The 16,576-nt window shown below is 35.6% G+C and overlaps 2 protein-coding genes and 1 long non-coding RNA gene across 4 annotated transcripts; 2 read left to right on the top strand and 1 right to left on the bottom strand.

The window, feature by feature from the left end:
• Positions 1 to 276: 276 nt before the first annotated feature.
• Positions 277 to 11,477, top strand: LOC132051526 (uncharacterized). 2 transcript variants are annotated; one of them, XM_059442662.1, is made up of 15 exons: positions 277 to 436; positions 3,443 to 3,593; positions 4,778 to 4,875; positions 5,995 to 6,053; positions 6,146 to 6,237; positions 6,330 to 6,453; positions 6,724 to 6,810; positions 7,257 to 7,344; positions 7,606 to 7,713; positions 7,890 to 7,990; positions 8,795 to 8,860; positions 8,993 to 9,080; positions 10,481 to 10,541; positions 10,772 to 10,835; positions 11,208 to 11,477. In XM_059442662.1, the coding sequence occupies exons 1-15, from the start codon at positions 373 to 375 to the stop codon at positions 11,337 to 11,339; spliced, it is 1,383 nt and encodes a 460-aa protein (XP_059298645.1). In that variant the 5' UTR covers positions 277 to 372; the 3' UTR covers positions 11,340 to 11,477. The 2 variants fall into 2 exon arrangements, with proteins under 2 accessions (XP_059298645.1, XP_059298646.1); XM_059442663.1 differs by lacking the exons at positions 3,443 to 3,593; positions 4,778 to 4,875 and having other exon boundaries at positions 278 to 436.
• A 2,240-nt stretch (positions 11,478 to 13,717) lies between these two features.
• On the bottom strand, positions 13,718 to 15,717 carry LOC132051528 (UDP-glucosyltransferase 29-like). Its single transcript, XM_059442664.1, has 2 exons — positions 14,916 to 15,717; positions 13,718 to 14,581 (listed from the first exon to the last, which is right to left on the bottom strand). Exons 1-2 carry the CDS (start codon positions 15,602 to 15,604, stop codon positions 13,903 to 13,905), a joined length of 1,368 nt encoding a protein of 455 aa, XP_059298647.1. The 5' UTR covers positions 15,605 to 15,717; the 3' UTR covers positions 13,718 to 13,902.
• LOC132051531 (uncharacterized) lies at positions 15,441 to 16,222 on the top strand. Its single transcript, XR_009413748.1, has 3 exons — positions 15,441 to 15,564; positions 15,788 to 15,916; positions 15,990 to 16,222. It is a non-coding gene; the product is annotated as an uncharacterized LOC132051531 (long non-coding RNA).
• The last annotated feature ends 354 nt before the right edge of the window (positions 16,223 to 16,576 follow it).

Genomic DNA, 16,576 nt, shown 5'->3' with positions numbered 1-16,576 from the left:
ACGTTTGTAATTACATTATAATTATGTTATAACAAACAAATAAGTCGTTGTAATTAGTATACCCTAGTAATTAAACCAATTCCAGTTACCAGGTGGCTTTACCCAGAATTAAATTTTATGTCCTTTTTTTTTTTTTTTGACTCTCAGAAGTCCTCGAGACAGATCAACCCTGATTAAATGACTATTTTTGTCATTTTGTCTGAACTGGAGTTAGGAGTGTAGGGCCTTGGTTTAAATTAAATTAAAATGGGCCAAAAGTGCAAACGGCAAACCCCAAAGTGACTTGTTCCAGCGTTGTTCCTTCCTTCCACTGCAATCTTCTCTCCTCTAATACTATATATTAACTGTATCATTAACTCACCTTAAACAGCAATGGAAAAGGGAGAAGGTTCTAGTGCTGCTAAATTTCCTGAAGATGAAGTCTGGGCTAAACTCAGTAAGCCCCTTTTCCTTGTTTTTCTTTTATCCCACTTTCAAGGGTTGTCATGTTTTGTAAAAACCACGAATGTTTCCTCCTCAACTTTTTCCTTTCTTTGGTTGACCCAAATTAGAATTCAATCAAGAATTGTGAATTGTGGTAAATGAACAATGTGGGCTTGTGACACCGAAATATGTTCTTTATTTCGTGAAAGTGGTTTTGTGACACCGAAATATGTTCTTTATTTCGTGAAAGTGGTTAACTTTAATTTCAGTTATGACTCCAAGGATGGGTTGTCTTGAAAACTGGGAAACTGAAGTATTTTCTTTACATGCAATGAGTAAATGTTGCAATTTCAGCCATCTTTTGGCCAGGTTTGGTTTTAAGAGAGTCCAAGATTATATTTTTAAGGTTTCTTGAAGTCATGTTAGTGGTTGAAGTAGCCTGCTCTTTGCTTATGACAATTTGATTTTGTGTATATAGTTCCATAATCAGACGGCATTGACCTAGATAAATTGGTTTGACATGGAACGCCTATTTTTGAACTTAGTGCATTCGTGTGTCATTTAATTTTTGGAAGTTCTATATGCTTGTTATATATATTGTCCGTGTAGTTTGGCTTTGTTCTATCATAAGGCCATAGGGTGAGGTGCAGTTGAAGGATGGAGGAGGATTGATTAACAATCTGTCAGTCCAAGATATGATAGTATGGTCAGATGCCGTGAACATATAAAATCATGGATAGCTGATAGAGTAATTCACCAACTCCTGTAATTTGCATAGTTAAATATTAGTGCTACATCAGAATAAGCTCATTTTAAATATTAATTCAATGTGAATTACTTGAAGGGAAAAGATTCAGGGCCGATCTTCACATATAAGATCATCAAATAGTACATTAAAATCCATGTTCTGAATTTCTCAAATCTTGAAATTGTAGCATGATCTTTTCATTGCACATGTTATTAAATAAACAGGAGTTGGTTAAAATAGAATCTCAAGTGATATGTTAAAAGTTTGTGTTCTTCAACACCAGAATATCATTGATCAATGGCATTTGGCATAAAGATAATTGCTGAAATTTTATGTTAAAACATGTCACCAAGGTATTCTTATGTGACCAAGAAAAATCGAATTTGTCTAGGAAAACTTACAACAGGAAATGGAATTAAAAGGATGGTTCTTATTTTTGGCTTAAATGGTAACTTGTTCTTTAAAAGTTCAAATCTATTAGGAAACATTTTGGTTTGCTCCTTCAAAGAGAGTCTTATGTAGATAAACTTCTTTGACCTGTTATGCGTTTGGGGGAAGGGATGAAGGAAGCAGCCTATTGTCGACCCCCGTCTCGCTCTCACAAGCTTGTTGTTGAGCTGATTAATATCAGCTTAACTTAACATGATGTTTTATACTTTGGTTGATACTATGTACTTTTTGAGGTTGACTTAGTGAGTTGGATCCATCGCTATCCTTTTTTTAGTACTTCCTAAATGGAACCTACTTTGTTAAAGACAGAGATGACTAGGAATTATGCTCGTCTTCTTATCACTCAATTTTGTGGTGATACTTTATTTTATTTATCAGTAGATTTATTAATATCAGAACAGCATTAAGAAAGTGCTGAACTACATATAGTAGGATCAAAAGACCGAATGCAAAATCAGGGTATTATCCAAGCCATGCTCGTAATGATTCTTTGGTGTCTGACACAGTCTCAGCCTCATTTACATATTCATATTACACCAAAAATGAAAATAAAAGCAAACAATTAAATTTGATCTGCAACTGGATTTGAAGTATCCTCAAAATATCTCATATTTCCTCTTTTCCATTAAGTCCAGCAAATGCAAGTGGGAATTGTGTTCACTTCTTTTGAGATTGTTTATCCAACCCTTTACCAACAGCTCAATAGTTCTTTTGTTGATTAGGCATCAGTTACTGTAGTCTCATCATGCCAGAAAATAACTGCCACAATTGGTAAGAAACAACTGATCAATGCTTTCATTTTTCTCCTCACTCAACCAGCATCTGCTGCAAAGTTGGAAACTTTTTCTTTGTAAAATTTCATGGCTTAAGCAGGTATCTTTTGCTACCAACCAAGAGTAACAAGCCACTTTGTATGGAGCCTTTGATGTGCAGATACGTTTCCAACTTGCAGTCATTTAGGTTTCCTCTGAAATTTATACCCCATGTATTCTGAGTTCTACACTGATAAAAGGTTGCTCTAGTTTTCTGGTGCCATACCAATTAAATTTGAAAAGTTTTCCTCCAAAGTGCAGCCAAAAGGAGAGCTTTCTTCCATCTCCTACAATGATCACAAATTCTGGTACTCTTTCAGTTACTCCATGTGAGGATGACACCATATTTTTCTATGATTAGCTTTCTCCTCTGTATCAAACCTGCAAAGCCATTTCATTAGCATCCTATAATTATGTAATGTCAATTTATTCCCGCCTTCTTTTTTTCCCTTAGGCAATGTAGCCATCCTCCTTTACTAGATGAAAAACCTTCTTCTCTTTTTTGCCTTCCCATAGTAAGTCTCTTCTCAGTTTGTCCAGCTTCTTGTCTACTTCACAGGTATAGGAAATAATGTCACTACATATGTAGAGAAGTAATCCAAAACCACTATTATACAAGGCTAGCTTACCCTCAAGGGATAGATATTGCTTCTTCCCGTTAGCTAGTCTTTTCTCACAACTTTCTAAGACACCCACTATAACTTTTGTGTTTAGCGACCAAAGGAAGATCCATATAAGTATTACATTAGGAACCTTTTCTGCATCCTAGAATACCAGCCAGTCTTGTAATATTAGTTACCTCAATATCTCGAGTCTGGATACACCATCTAGTTGATAGTGGTGATACTTGATTTTGCTTTGTTAATCGGGTTGTGCAGTGATATAGACATCTATTGGAAACACTATTTGTTCTTCCCTTGTTTGATGCTTTTAGCTTTTAGAAGTAAAAGGAAGATCAGAGCTGAGATAAATGTTGCCTATTGACAAGCATTTATCCTCATAAATATAGTACCGACGGACTCTCGCTATTCAGAAATTGAGTTAAGGTTGAAGCAGACGGGAATATGCGGTGAAGAGAAGGGTTCTTCTTCTGAGAAGCAAGAATGGTGTAAGATAACAAGGAATGTGGATCTAGTTTCTGCCATGATGCAAAATAAGAGGTAAACATTTCTAGTTATGTAAATACTTCATTTTGCGCTAGTGTATTTTATTCATGCTGTGCTGTAGATGGTTTAGGATAACTTCTTGATCATTTATCTAACAAAACAGAAGCTAAGCTATTATATTCCACCCAGTTATTGGGTTTTCGATTGTTTGCATTCTTCAGTCCAAATTGAATTTCGTAGTACAAATACTTGAAAAGTGCTGCTGAATGCATACTCTTTCCTTCCCTGAATAAAAGAGGAAGCTTTCCAGATCATCAGACCTTCATGGAGTTTGAATAGAAATACATGGTAAGATCGGCAATACTTCATCTGGTCGATCTAGCCTACTGTGGAGTGCACTGGGTAGAATATGCCAGTGAATGGTCTTCCAGGGAAAAATTCGGAGGGGGATTGGAGGGATGCGTGGAAGATACTGTGGCACACTTAAACTTGAAAGAAGGTTATTCTTTCACTTAGTGTGCTATGAGGGATGCAATATTAATGGAGCACAACTTAAGGAGAGAAGTTGAATTGTAGTGAGTTGATTATGATTGGGTAGCACTAAAGACAGTAGAAAAAACGATGACCGCTGATTGATAATGATTGGGTAGCACTAAAGATAGTAGAAGAGACGATCACAAGCTGGAGGTGGCAAGGAGATAAATGACATTTTGGAGAACTATGCTTCTTTGTATTTTTTGGCTAAGTTGAAACGAAAGAGATAGGAAACTATGTCATAGTGGTGTCATTAGTGAGGAATATAAGTGGTATACAGAGATGTATTTTGTGCTATATACTTTTTTGGATATAAAGCAAATCATGATTGAGATAGCTTGGTAGCTGAATTTGGTGCAGTCACTCGCTCGGGACATATTATTCACTTTAGCTTGTTGGTCAATGAATGATAGTCTGATTTATCAGGAAACCTTTTTTGTTTGTTTGTTTTGTCGTTTCCGTCAATTGTTACTTTGTGGACTTCATTTACCATTCTCCAAAAAAAAAAAAAAAACTACTTTGTGGACTGGTGCTTTGTCTAGCAGTTTAAAAATGAATAATTCTCTTCAACAGTTGTTAGTGACTTCTAGTGCTTCCATGGTTGGTGCTTTCCGTATACAACTTTTTCTTGGACAATTGCATTTGTTTTTTGTTTTAACAAAAGTTGTATCTGTGTTGACTATCTACATCTTTGTCTAATATAGTTCGAAAGAAATTCTTGTTGATGGGACAGTTGTTCAGGATGAGCATGCTGCTGTAATTAAGTGTGGCAGTGAAATTTCACTGGGTCCCTGTGAGGAAGGTGGGTGTTATTTCTTATTAGATTGTTTTTTGGAGTCATTAATCTGCCTTGTACTTTTCAGAAATTTTCAATATTTGCCTTGGTGTCTACCCCTCCTCCTTCTGTTACCTTTAGGTCTGTTATCCAGGAGATAAAAAGAAATAAAACTCTTTAATGCCATGCTGCTCCTCCATGAGAGATATGAATCCTAAGCCTGCTATTCTCTTGTTAGACGTGAATGTTGTACTATTAACTCTAGATACAAATATTGTCAGCTAAGACTGCATTTGTGTATACGTTCCTCTTCAATTCGAGCCTTGGTGCAAAGTTAGAGTTTCTACTTTCGTGACCTATAGGTCATGGGTTTGAGGCGTGGAGGTAGCTTCTTTGCAGAAATAAGGGGAGCCATGTGCAATATACGCCCATCCTCCTCCTAACCCCAAACTAGCCCTGGAGCATTTCATGCACAGGTGCCTTTATGTATTTTTTTCAATTGTATTGCCATTAAAAGATGTTTTTCTGGGCATATCTGATGCTTTTATTATCTTTTAAGCTATAGATGTGTGGTTTGCTTTGGCTAATGCCTTCAGATGTTAGAAGTCTACCGGAAAGCTGGAATAGGCAGAAGACTGCAAACATTCAGAAACAGTTTTGGAGGACTATCCTTCTGTGTATTTTCTGGACCATTTGGACTGATAGAAATAGTGCTTGCTTTGAGAACAAAAAGAACCATATTTCTAGAGTCAAGAACTTTGTCTGCACAATCTATATTTTTTGGTGTGAGAGGAGTCTGCTAGACAATATGAATCAGTAGATGGATTCCCTGGATTCACTTGGGAATTACTATGTAACTTGAATATATTTTAGGGGATGTTTGTCTGTACTTTTGTGTACCTTCTTGGTACCTTTATTAATAAAACTTCTCCCTTATCAAAAATAAAACTTACAAGCTATAGATTGAATTCAGTTGGCCAATTTGAATAGATTAAAAGGTCAAGCTGGGTTTGATGGAGAAGATATCCACTCTCGTCATTTTATGAAATGTAGTCCCAATCCAAGTTTCAACTAAGAATGCATTAGAATGACATATTTTATGGACAATGATGTGTGGCTTATAACATTATGCTTCAATGTTGTTAGGTTCTGTGAAATACCGATTCGAAATGATGCCTACTGAGGAATCTCGCAGATATATACAGGTAAGTTATGTAAGCTTTCAGCAACCTGTTTTCTATCCATTAGTATCAGTTTATGGCTTTATGCTGTGTTACATGGCCTATTGTTCTGCTAGGTTTCTCTCGACGTTGAATATGCAAAATGCTGCATCTGCTTAAATATCTGGCATGATGTTGTCACAGCTGCACCTTGCCTTCACAATTTCTGGTTAGTAATATAGATCTTTTAGTGATTTGAAGAACCATTTGAATTTTGATCCTTGACTAGATGTGCGATCATTTATATTCTTCAATTTCCAGTAATGGATGCTTTTCAGAGTGGCTAAGGAGGTCCCAAGAGAGGCGTTCAAGTGTTTTATGTCCCCAGTGCAGAGCAGTTGTACAGTTTGTTGGAAGGAACCATTTTTTGCATAACATTGAGGAAGTAAAGACATAAAATTAATTTACTTTTGCCCTTCCAGTTGGACAAACTGTCCTTTCTAAGTTAATTTTCATTTAATTTTTTTTGACTTTTAGGATCATTCCTTTTTAATAAGTCATATCCAGTTCAAGTTGTAATTCTATAATGTTGTTCTGCCTACTGTGTTTAAGAACTTCTTCACTAATCTAAGTATGTCTTTCTTTGTGGAAGCATTAGATGAATGTTATATTTCATTCTGACTTGTAGTTAAAAGTTTATGCCCTTATTATGCAGGATGTGCTGCTTGCTGATCCTTCTTTGAAACGCTCGAGTGAAGATACTAAGCTGCTTGATTCCTGTGCATCAATAAAATCACCTCTTGTAAGTAGTCTAAGTTATCATATGAGATGTCTTCATAAATTACAGCTACTATGTAAGGCTTTGTATAGGTGCTCTTTCCCAAGTTGTAAGCTAAGTAGTCTATCACTATGACATCTTCAAAATGTCATAAAATTTTATTACAGTTCTACTATGTGGCTTTTAGATACGCGTGTTTTCATAATTTTATGCTTGCTCCTGTGCTTCCAAAGATCTTTACACTGGCTTGTCATAAACAGGCATTGATGCTTTGTGACCGTATATTGTAATCTTGCCGTGCAGTAGATTTTCAGGAGTTTCTCTTCAGTCTCAAGTGGTCTGTTTTGAGGACTGTCTATCATATGTCCATAATTACACCAATTAACATACTATCATATCCTTAGTATCTTAAAACGCTCGACAATTTGTTTTCTTTTAAAATTGGTAAACATACTAACCCCTAGGAGCAGGTCCTCAACAGTAGAAAAAGTCGCCGCAAGAGGGAACGTTCTCCATCAGATACAGCAGATAGATGGGAGCATTCATGCCCTCAGTGTGGTAATTGCATTTTCTCTCAATCTAGATGTTACTTGCAATTTGGAAACTGATACAAAGTGAAACACGTTGACTTATTAATCCAGAAAAGTGCTTTGTTGTCTTATTGGGCAGTGTAAATCCCATGTAAAGCTTGAGACAACCTAATACTTTTCTCTTGTGACTTCAAATTTATTATGTTTTTTATTCTGTATTTTGACCATTGAACTAAAACCATTTAAGTTATGAACTTCGATTTTCTAACATTGAGTAGTTTACATTCAGACACCGAACTGGGAGGTTATCGGTGCAATGAAAGCACGGTTCATCTTCAATGTCAAGCGTGTGGTGGAATGATGCCCTCTCGATTAAACATTGGAGTGCAACAACACTGTAAGTACTGTGCTTCCAAACTCCTTGTTATTATGTTCTTGTTCCAAAGTATCTTTTCCTCACCTGTGTTTCTGTGATTTTATGTGTGTCCCTTCATCCTTAACTTGAAACATCAAAATCTATGTTCCTCTTTAAAGTGTTCAACGTGTGAGACCTAAGGCGGTTTGTCTTTGTAGGTTTGGGATGTGATCGAGCGTTTTGTGCTGCTTATTGGCGTTCTCAAGGAGTCAATGGAAGCAATTCACATCCACTCTGCAGTCCAGAAACGTTCCAGCCTGTAATTACTTTAAATCTGATTTACTTTTCTGATTTGTGCGAACTATGTTTTGGTTATAAACCTTAGAGCATCATTTCCAACTGAACTTGGTATGTTGTGTAAAGTTGGAAAGAAATTTTAGAAATTTATTTTCATGGGCCTGTAAGAGGACTTTATTGTTTTCTTACTCAGGCATCTGTATGTTTTCTAGGACCTGGGGTTTAAAAAGTCAGAGAATTGTATACATTCAAAACACCTAATGGTCGAGGGATGAAATTGCTCTGATTTTGACAGTTACGAATAATTGCTAACTTGAATAGATGCAAAGCCCAATGATTATGTCTCGTCATGGCTTATCTTTGTAATTTTTTTAGTACGATAACCCTCTGGCTCCACCCACTTTGGGGGGAAACAACCTTGAAATTTCTGATAGCTTTTTACTTTAAGTCAAATAAGCACATCCCTCCTTATCCTCTCTTTTTCTCCTCCTTTTGTGGTTGGTATTATTTCCAAGATTGGCATTTCTGTGACTAAAAGAGTTCCAAGTTGGTTGAATAGTCAAGATTCCGCCTATGCTAGCCTGGATACCACCGTCATAAAAAAAGGTTCCAAGTTGGTAGGTGGTCCTCATTATACAAGTCAACTTGAAGGCATGATCTATAATTTTACATTTCTTCTTGTTTCTTCATTTGATTGCTTCTCTTCCTTTTTTTTGTTCTTTTTCTCCTTGACGTGATGGTAATACTTTTGTTGAGTTAGTTACAGCATTACGGTGAAGTCTTGCTTTTTATAGAATATGTCGAATTGATGCACATGTTTCTGCAGATTGCAGAACGTACAATTACTAGAATCCCCTCCTTGGCACATGAGAAGAATCATTTTGAACAAAATGTATGGCTTCTTTTTTTGTTTTGTTCTTTATGTTTTTTTTTTTTTTTTTTTTTTATATGATACGTTGTTATTAGTCTCAGTAATTTAGTCGGAATACTAGATCTCCTGACTCTATATGTGATCCTCTAATAGATCACGGAAAGATGCATTAGACAGATGGGAAGGTCGTTGCAAGATGTGGTAGCTGATTGGATTTTGAAGTTTGATAAGCGGGAGATAGGTAATTTGACTGTTGGAAACTTGAGAATCAGTTCCTTTTTCGTCTTGTCTTTCTCTGATATTTGTTACGATATTTTCCTCCCTCTCTGACTGCATATATCTGTCAGTTTGTTGTTGACTATTATTGTCTGACCCCTACCCCGCCTCTCAGACAAAAAGGTGTACCGCGCCTACCGCCTCTATTCCAGAAGATCTAATAGGAGTTAAAAACAATTTGAAAATTGGCAGTCTGGAGAATTATACTCTCTTCTTGGAAACAAGTATAACTAGGAGTCTAGGACCAATTTAGTCACGTTTTTATGTTCCAATTGAATACTGCCCATTTTTGATTGTACTCAAAGGATAAGATTATTCTCTTTACCAAACATATGCGGATCCAATCAAGATCTTATATATAAGAAAAAAAGATCTTTCTTGATCAATCCTTTTGCCCCTTTTTCAGTTAACTGATCTGATGGGTCCAATAAACATTTAACTACAACAATTATCTAAATTCTAAATAAAAAAATAAATATAATAGACTAAGATTCTAAATAAAGGACATTGTTTTTTTCAGTGTACCTCTCTTCATGGAAACAAGCATAGACACTAGAAGTCAGATTTCACCTGATTGGTACAGTAATTAGAGCTCCTATTTATCCTAGTCCTTGCTTCCTCTTTGTCCAGTTTAGTGCTCCAAATGACATATATATAGGAATTGGACTTGCTTCGTCCATTCCAAGAAACATTCTCACTTCCCATTTTATTGGGGGACTAGGACTTTGTTTAACACTTTTGTCTTCAGCAGCACACTGAACTATTGGGTTATTGTGTGGAAATTTTTCCCTAATTTCTTTTGATGCACCCATGAGGTTCCTTTTTGCATAGAAGGTGTCATTTGCCGAAAATCGTGTTTTTTTTTTTTTTTTTCTGGTGTACTCCTTGTATACAGTTGTGTTTTTGCCCTTTTTTAAAATGAAATTTATTACTTTATCAAAGAAAAGTATCTTGAAACAAGAACTCAACTTGTAGCATTGTCCACTTAGTTTCTAAATTTCTAAATCTTATTAGCTAAAGGTGAAATAGTGCTTTTCTCATCCACCTTAAAAATGGGAAATTTAGTATTTTGAACAATCATACTGGATAGGCGGCACACCATAGTCTCGATTAGCGTGATAAAAGAAATTCTGGAAGTGAAAAAAATATATCAGTCCAAAATGACGATTGGTTAATATTCGACCTATAAAAAAAAGGACTATTGGTTGCTATTTGTCATATCTTTGAGATCGTCCTCGTTAGAAGACAACATGAGCTTGGACCAAAGCTAGTGAATCAGGAAAAAGAAGCACTTGATTGGTTTCTTTTAATATTGTCCTTAAATTGATTATCCTGCTATTTAATGTGTGCTTCTGTTTCCTTCAGATCGCACAATGATGCCTTTGAATCATTCGGAGATGATAACTTCTCGTACATATACTTGTAGGTGAGTAGGTTTCTTTTTGGAGATATTGAATAGTTTAGCAAGTTCTCATATTGTGTTACAGCGACTCTTGTGTTTCTGGAAATCGTGTCGCTTTGCACCTGATGGATACTAATTTGACTTTTGTGGCTACTTCTGCGTGAAGTTAGGAAAATGCCTGTTATTCAATACAATTTTGAGATTTCATTCTATGAAGCAATTTCTCCCTGCTGATTGTCTTTCTTTATATGCAGTGACTGCTACGACAAGTTAGTTTCATTCCTTTTGTATTGGTTTAGAGTTACAATGACAGGACTTGTAAGTTGCCACTGAACCTTGTTAATTCTTCCGTTATTTACACTATTACTTGTGATGTTGTTATTTACACTATTACTTCCAATTTTATCCTTAATGGCATGCTCGTCGTATAGCCCTAGAAATGTCATGACATGTTTAAGACCACAAGTTCTAAGTATACTTTCAACTGCTTTCTTGCTTACTTAAACTTCATGTCAAATTTACCACCACCATGTATAATGAAACCGAGGAAGTATCTTGTATCAATCTGTCCCATATCAATCTTGAACATTGGATTCACTAGCTTCTATAGTGTAGAATTTGACTCCATCACAGGTTTGTCAAGCTCTGGAATTTTAATGCTATAGTAACTTGTTTCTTTTCTCCTCTCAGCTTTTACCTTCAGGGGAAGCTCAAAGGGAAAACTGCTGGTATGGATATGCTTGTCGCACACAGCACCATAACCAAGAACATGCTCAGAAGAGAAATCATGTCTGCCGGCCAACAAGGGGTAATCATATGTAGGAATTCTGCATCTAGTTTTCTGTTTGAAATTTCTGCTTCAGGTGATTAATGTAGTTATGTTAATCCCATAGTCTTGAATTTGGTTCTACTTTTGCGATTCTCGTCTATGATTGAACTATAAGCATCTGATGTTTTTCTCCTTTTCTTTTTACTGTACATATGTTCTTTTTTAGTGTTACATTATTTTTGAAGATATAACAAGTTCATAAAATGGAACAAGTAAAAACAGAAGTAATTCTCGGGACTTTAAAAAAGAAATGAGGTTTTCCACATTAGCAGACAAAAGACGCAAGAATTGTTATGCCTTATAGCGTGAGGGACGCAAATAGAACTTGATACTGAACGGAACACCACTATTAACATTTCCTTTTGCAAGATTTTCAAAATTATCCACACACAAAAGCCATTTTAAAGTACAGGGATAGCTACTTAACAATAGCTGCAAAAGGAGAAAATGGGAAAAACAACAATTTGCAAATTAATTTATCAAAGAGCTTTATAAGCAAATAATATCAGCAACAAACTTCTCTTAGTACATCAGTTATAAGTTAATGTTTGTAATGCTATTGTGACATTTGCATATGTATTGTTCGCCTGCGAGGCTTTGGATGTGGAGTTGCCAAAGTAAAATAAAATAAAATAAAGAAACAGCAGTTTCGCCAACCAGTTAGCGAGTGGAAGTCAAGTAGAACCAAAAGAAGGGATGCGATCGCAAGACCAAAGGACTGCGATCGCATCATTGAATAAAAATATGACAGAAATGTAAAATCAGAATGAAACAGAAAATGTTTCTTCTGTGTTTTACTGCAGTAGAATACAAGTTTATATACAACTAAATCACCTAATATTTCTCCTAAATGTAAGCTATTATTAGTTGTAAATAATCTCTATGATTATGATCGAGTCAAATATCTGATAGAAAATACACATGAAAACAAAAGATCCTCCAACAGCTGAGAGTCGTTTTTGTTTCAAAAGAAGCACAGGTCCTTCCGCGCGCACTGCTGGCGGGGTGCGGGAGGCAGGCTATCAATTTAGTCGCGCTGACGGGGTGCGGGAGGCAGGCTATCAATTTAGCATTTCTTGGCGCTTTCCGCGCCGCGGTTCGTTAGTTACCTGGCTACCCCTTTAAGTTTGGAGCATGAAGAAGGTAAATGCCCAACTTGCCAAGCAGCCAACCAAAATAATCATGTTCAAGAGCTTTGGTGAAACTGACTCTGTGAAGAAATCGCTTTGGTGAAACTGACTTTGTGAAGAAATCGATTTAGTTGCAATGGTTTGTGACTGAATGTGCTGCCGGATAAAATGACAATCTATCTCAATATGTTTTGTCCGTGTATGGAACATACGGTTAGTTGCAATACATGAAGGTCTTGTAAGATCTATTTGAGCCGAATAGTCTTGCTTGCTTCTTAGCTCGATATGAAATCGGTGAAGAACCAAGAATTATGATGTAACTGGTAGTTAGCTTGCGTGTCATGAGGCATCCTGCCGAGTCTACATCGCGCTATTTGAAGAGAGCAAAATAGCTTGTTCTGGCAACCTTTTCAAATAGTAAAGTACTCTATTGGAAACACAAGATGAGGTCGTTTTCGCGGTTCATGCATAAATCGACTAAGAATATCTAATGAGGTTGGTTTGCATTACAGTTCACATTCGGCTAAAATATCAATAACATACTTGCGTTGGCTGAAGAATCCCCTACTGGGCAACAAGCCACCTGCAGAAAATACTTGGGCTTCCCAAAAATTTTGATGTGAAATTTCGTATCTAACTTTTCAACTTGCAATTACGATTTGAATCTGTCGCCGTGACAATAACGTTATCAACTTAGACAAGAACAACAACAAAATATCTGAATCTGTTGCCGTGATAATAATATCAACTTAGATGCTTGGCGAAGTCCATAAAGAAAGTTCTGTAATTTTCAAACACGATAGCTCCCCCTTTTCGGCAAATCCTTGTGAAATCTTCATATACACTTCTTCCTCCAAATCGCCGTACACTTCTTCCTCCAAATCACCGTATAACAAGGTATTATTTGCATTTAATTGAGTGACTATCTGAGAATTCAAACTCTATATGTTTGACTGCTTGAGAGAATGATCTCGACTCATTATTTTAATATCAGATGGCTGTTAAAAGACCAATATGATTAAGAGAAAACTTCGAATATGAAATAAAATGAGATAAAGAATATGCTGTCGAATTGATTGATTGTCTTGATTCCCCCAAAAGTGGACTTGGTAAGAATAGACTTCTTCCAAGAATTGAACATTTCTGGAACATAAATCTTCCGAACTTTGTCCCCTAAGCTTTCTTGCCAGGATATTCTTTTCTTATTCCCCCTCTATTAGCGCAAAGGGACTTGCATGAAATAATGGACCAAATTCATTGTTAACCAAAGTATTTAAACTCATTGTGGGCACCCATCTCACACAAAAGCATATCTATACCTGCAACGCATGCTAATCTATCTCTATTTTTGTCTCTATTATTTGTTGGAAAGTAAATACAAAAACAAAAGGAAAGAAAAAACCAGGAGAAAATTCAGTAAAGCATTTCAACAGAGTCCAGCCTTCTTGTTATCCTTACAAAGTTTTAGCAACTCTTCCACAACTTGATCTATTTCTTTCTCTTCATTACTCTTCAAAATCTCACTATACTCTCTTGCTTTTTTTCTCAATCTTTGTCCACTTTTCTCTGCAACCACTTCCCTTATAACCTTTGCCACTTCTTCTCTATCAAGATTTCCACCTTTGTCCCTAACAACCTCTTCCCCTACCCCAGCATCTACTATCAACTTAGCATTTAATGGTTGATCAAGATGCATTGGCATGGCTATTATTGGAACTCCAAGTTTAAGTCCTTCCATTACTGAACTCCATCCACAATGACTCACAAATCCTCCGATACTCGAATGACCTAGTATTCTTAGCTGTGGGGCCCATCCTTCTACTACTTTTCCTCTTTTCCCAATTCTTTCAAGAAAACCTTTTGGAAGAGCTTCTTCAAGAATTATATTTTGTCCTACTGGGAATCTAACAACCCACAAGAAATTTACATTGCTGAGTTCTAGACCAAGAGCTAATTCTTGTATTTCTTCTTTGGAAAGGAAATATTCACTACCAAATGAAGCAAAAACTGTGGAACATCTTTGTTTACTGTTTAGCCAGTCCATGATCTCTGAATGATCATTCTCTGTTTCTGGTGCTCTAACAAGGGGTCCAACTGGAATATACCTGGAAGTGGCAAAGTCAACAAACTTTTTTAGTAACTGTCTGATTCACTGAGTTCAAAATAACCCATTAATTTATAAAAAATTTAAACTATATATCCACCCAACAAAATAATAACGCACATAAAATAGAAGATTACAAAAAAAAAAAAAAAAAAAAAATTTCCCAAAAACACTTTAGGAGTCACAATTGAAGCTTTTCAAATTAATTAATCAAATATAAAACAGTACCCTCCAAAAATGTGAAAATCATTAATGATGCAAATCGCTTCACTTTTGTCTTTTGTGAATAAGTAAATTCTGAAAGTTTGACCAAACAGTCTATTAGATAAACATACCTCTTATTGCATAAAGTTGAGAGATAATCTAAGTATTTCCCTTCTAGTTCTCTGAATGACTTAATCAAGATAATTTCAGATGATCCATCAGTGCATCCATTGACTCTTCTCTGTGTATCTGTAAATCCATCATCTTCAGTTGGTTCAAACATATGTTTATTCCTCTCGTACTCATGATCCCTTAGGTATATAGATGGAAAAGGGTATTCAGGAACAGGTTTCTTTCTACCAATATGAAAAAGATAAGAACCTGCTGCAGCACCAGGTGTAAGGAACAAAACAGAAGGTATATTCATTGAAGTACACATAGTTGGAACCCATGGTTGAAGAAAATCATACATAACTAAATCTGGTTTTAAAGTATTAAGAATATTGGAAAAGCTAGGTTTAGCCATATCCATTGCATTTTTTAGAGTAGACATGAGATGGGGTGGTAGGCCATTAGTTGTGTGGTAGTGTGGAGGAAGTTCTGGTAAATTTGGAAGGTGAATTTCTACTATCTTTATTGATATTGAATCTTTTTCAGATATTGTTTGTTTGAATGAATTGATATTGACTGGTGTTGAACATATGTAGATGTAGAAATTTCTGTTGGAAAGCGCTTTGGCTAACTCTATGAAAGGACATATGTGACCATGAGCTAGCCATGGTAACATTGCTATTCTAATGCTTCTCTGTCTTGTATCCATCGAAAGTTTGAAACTTTTTTTTTTTTTTTTAATCAAAAAGAGAGGGGAATTATACCATGTAAATGGTGTGGACTATAGGAATCATATGATAATTTAGAACATATATTGATATAAGATAGGCTTGTGTACTTTGTATAATTTAAGCTTTATCTTCTTGTTGCATTAAAACATGTAACGTGGCAGCACAAGGAAAAGCATGAAAACGTGGCAGAAGAGAACGGGTATACAGATGCATAAGAGGAAGCAAGAAAAGAAAATGATCCAATTTGTGATAAAGGCAAAATGCAATATGCTGGTCTTTATGTGTAATACGTTTTACAAAAGGTAAATTCAATTAATTGTTTTCCTTATACTACAATTAATAAAATTGAGGTGGAAATTTCAGAATCTTTGTGCAGGCTTTAGTCCATTGCCAAAAAAAGTTGCATGATCAAGGCTATGATTGGAAAATGATTTCCATTGTGATGATCGAGTGTAATAATGGTAGGAGTATATCTGATATGATAGAGTCCAATAATGCTTGGATTAGTAATTGATTTTTATGAAATATATATGTATAACGATACATATTAAATTTTGGTACGATGATACGATTAGATACTCTTTGATTTCAATTTATTTTTATTAAGAGATCCATCTATAATTACTTATTAATAAGTAGTTCAATTATATAAATAGTTTGTATATATTAATTGGTTTCACCCACAATAAGTTAGATTCACTAAACTTACGTACTAAATAGAGGTTGTTTACCCTAAAAAGAGAACAGTTAAATTTGTTTAATGGTTTAAAGGATATGTGATTTGATTTTGTTATAAGCAACGAAAATAAACTAATTAGAATGATAGTACGTGAATTGATTGACTAAAATAAATTAAAGATAAAGCAATTGAGCCTGGGCTTGAATGATCCTGGAATCAAATCCATTGGTAGGTTTCCTTTGGTTGAACCGTAAAGCATTTAAACTTTCTA

The sequence above is a fragment of the Lycium ferocissimum genome, chromosome 4 (assembly GCF_029784015.1).
Source record: "Lycium ferocissimum isolate CSIRO_LF1 chromosome 4, AGI_CSIRO_Lferr_CH_V1, whole genome shotgun sequence".
NCBI classification, from domain to species: domain Eukaryota; kingdom Viridiplantae; phylum Streptophyta; class Magnoliopsida; order Solanales; family Solanaceae; genus Lycium; species Lycium ferocissimum.
The sequence above is the reverse complement of the archived record's forward strand: the minus strand, read 5'-3'. Positions and strand labels throughout refer to the sequence as shown.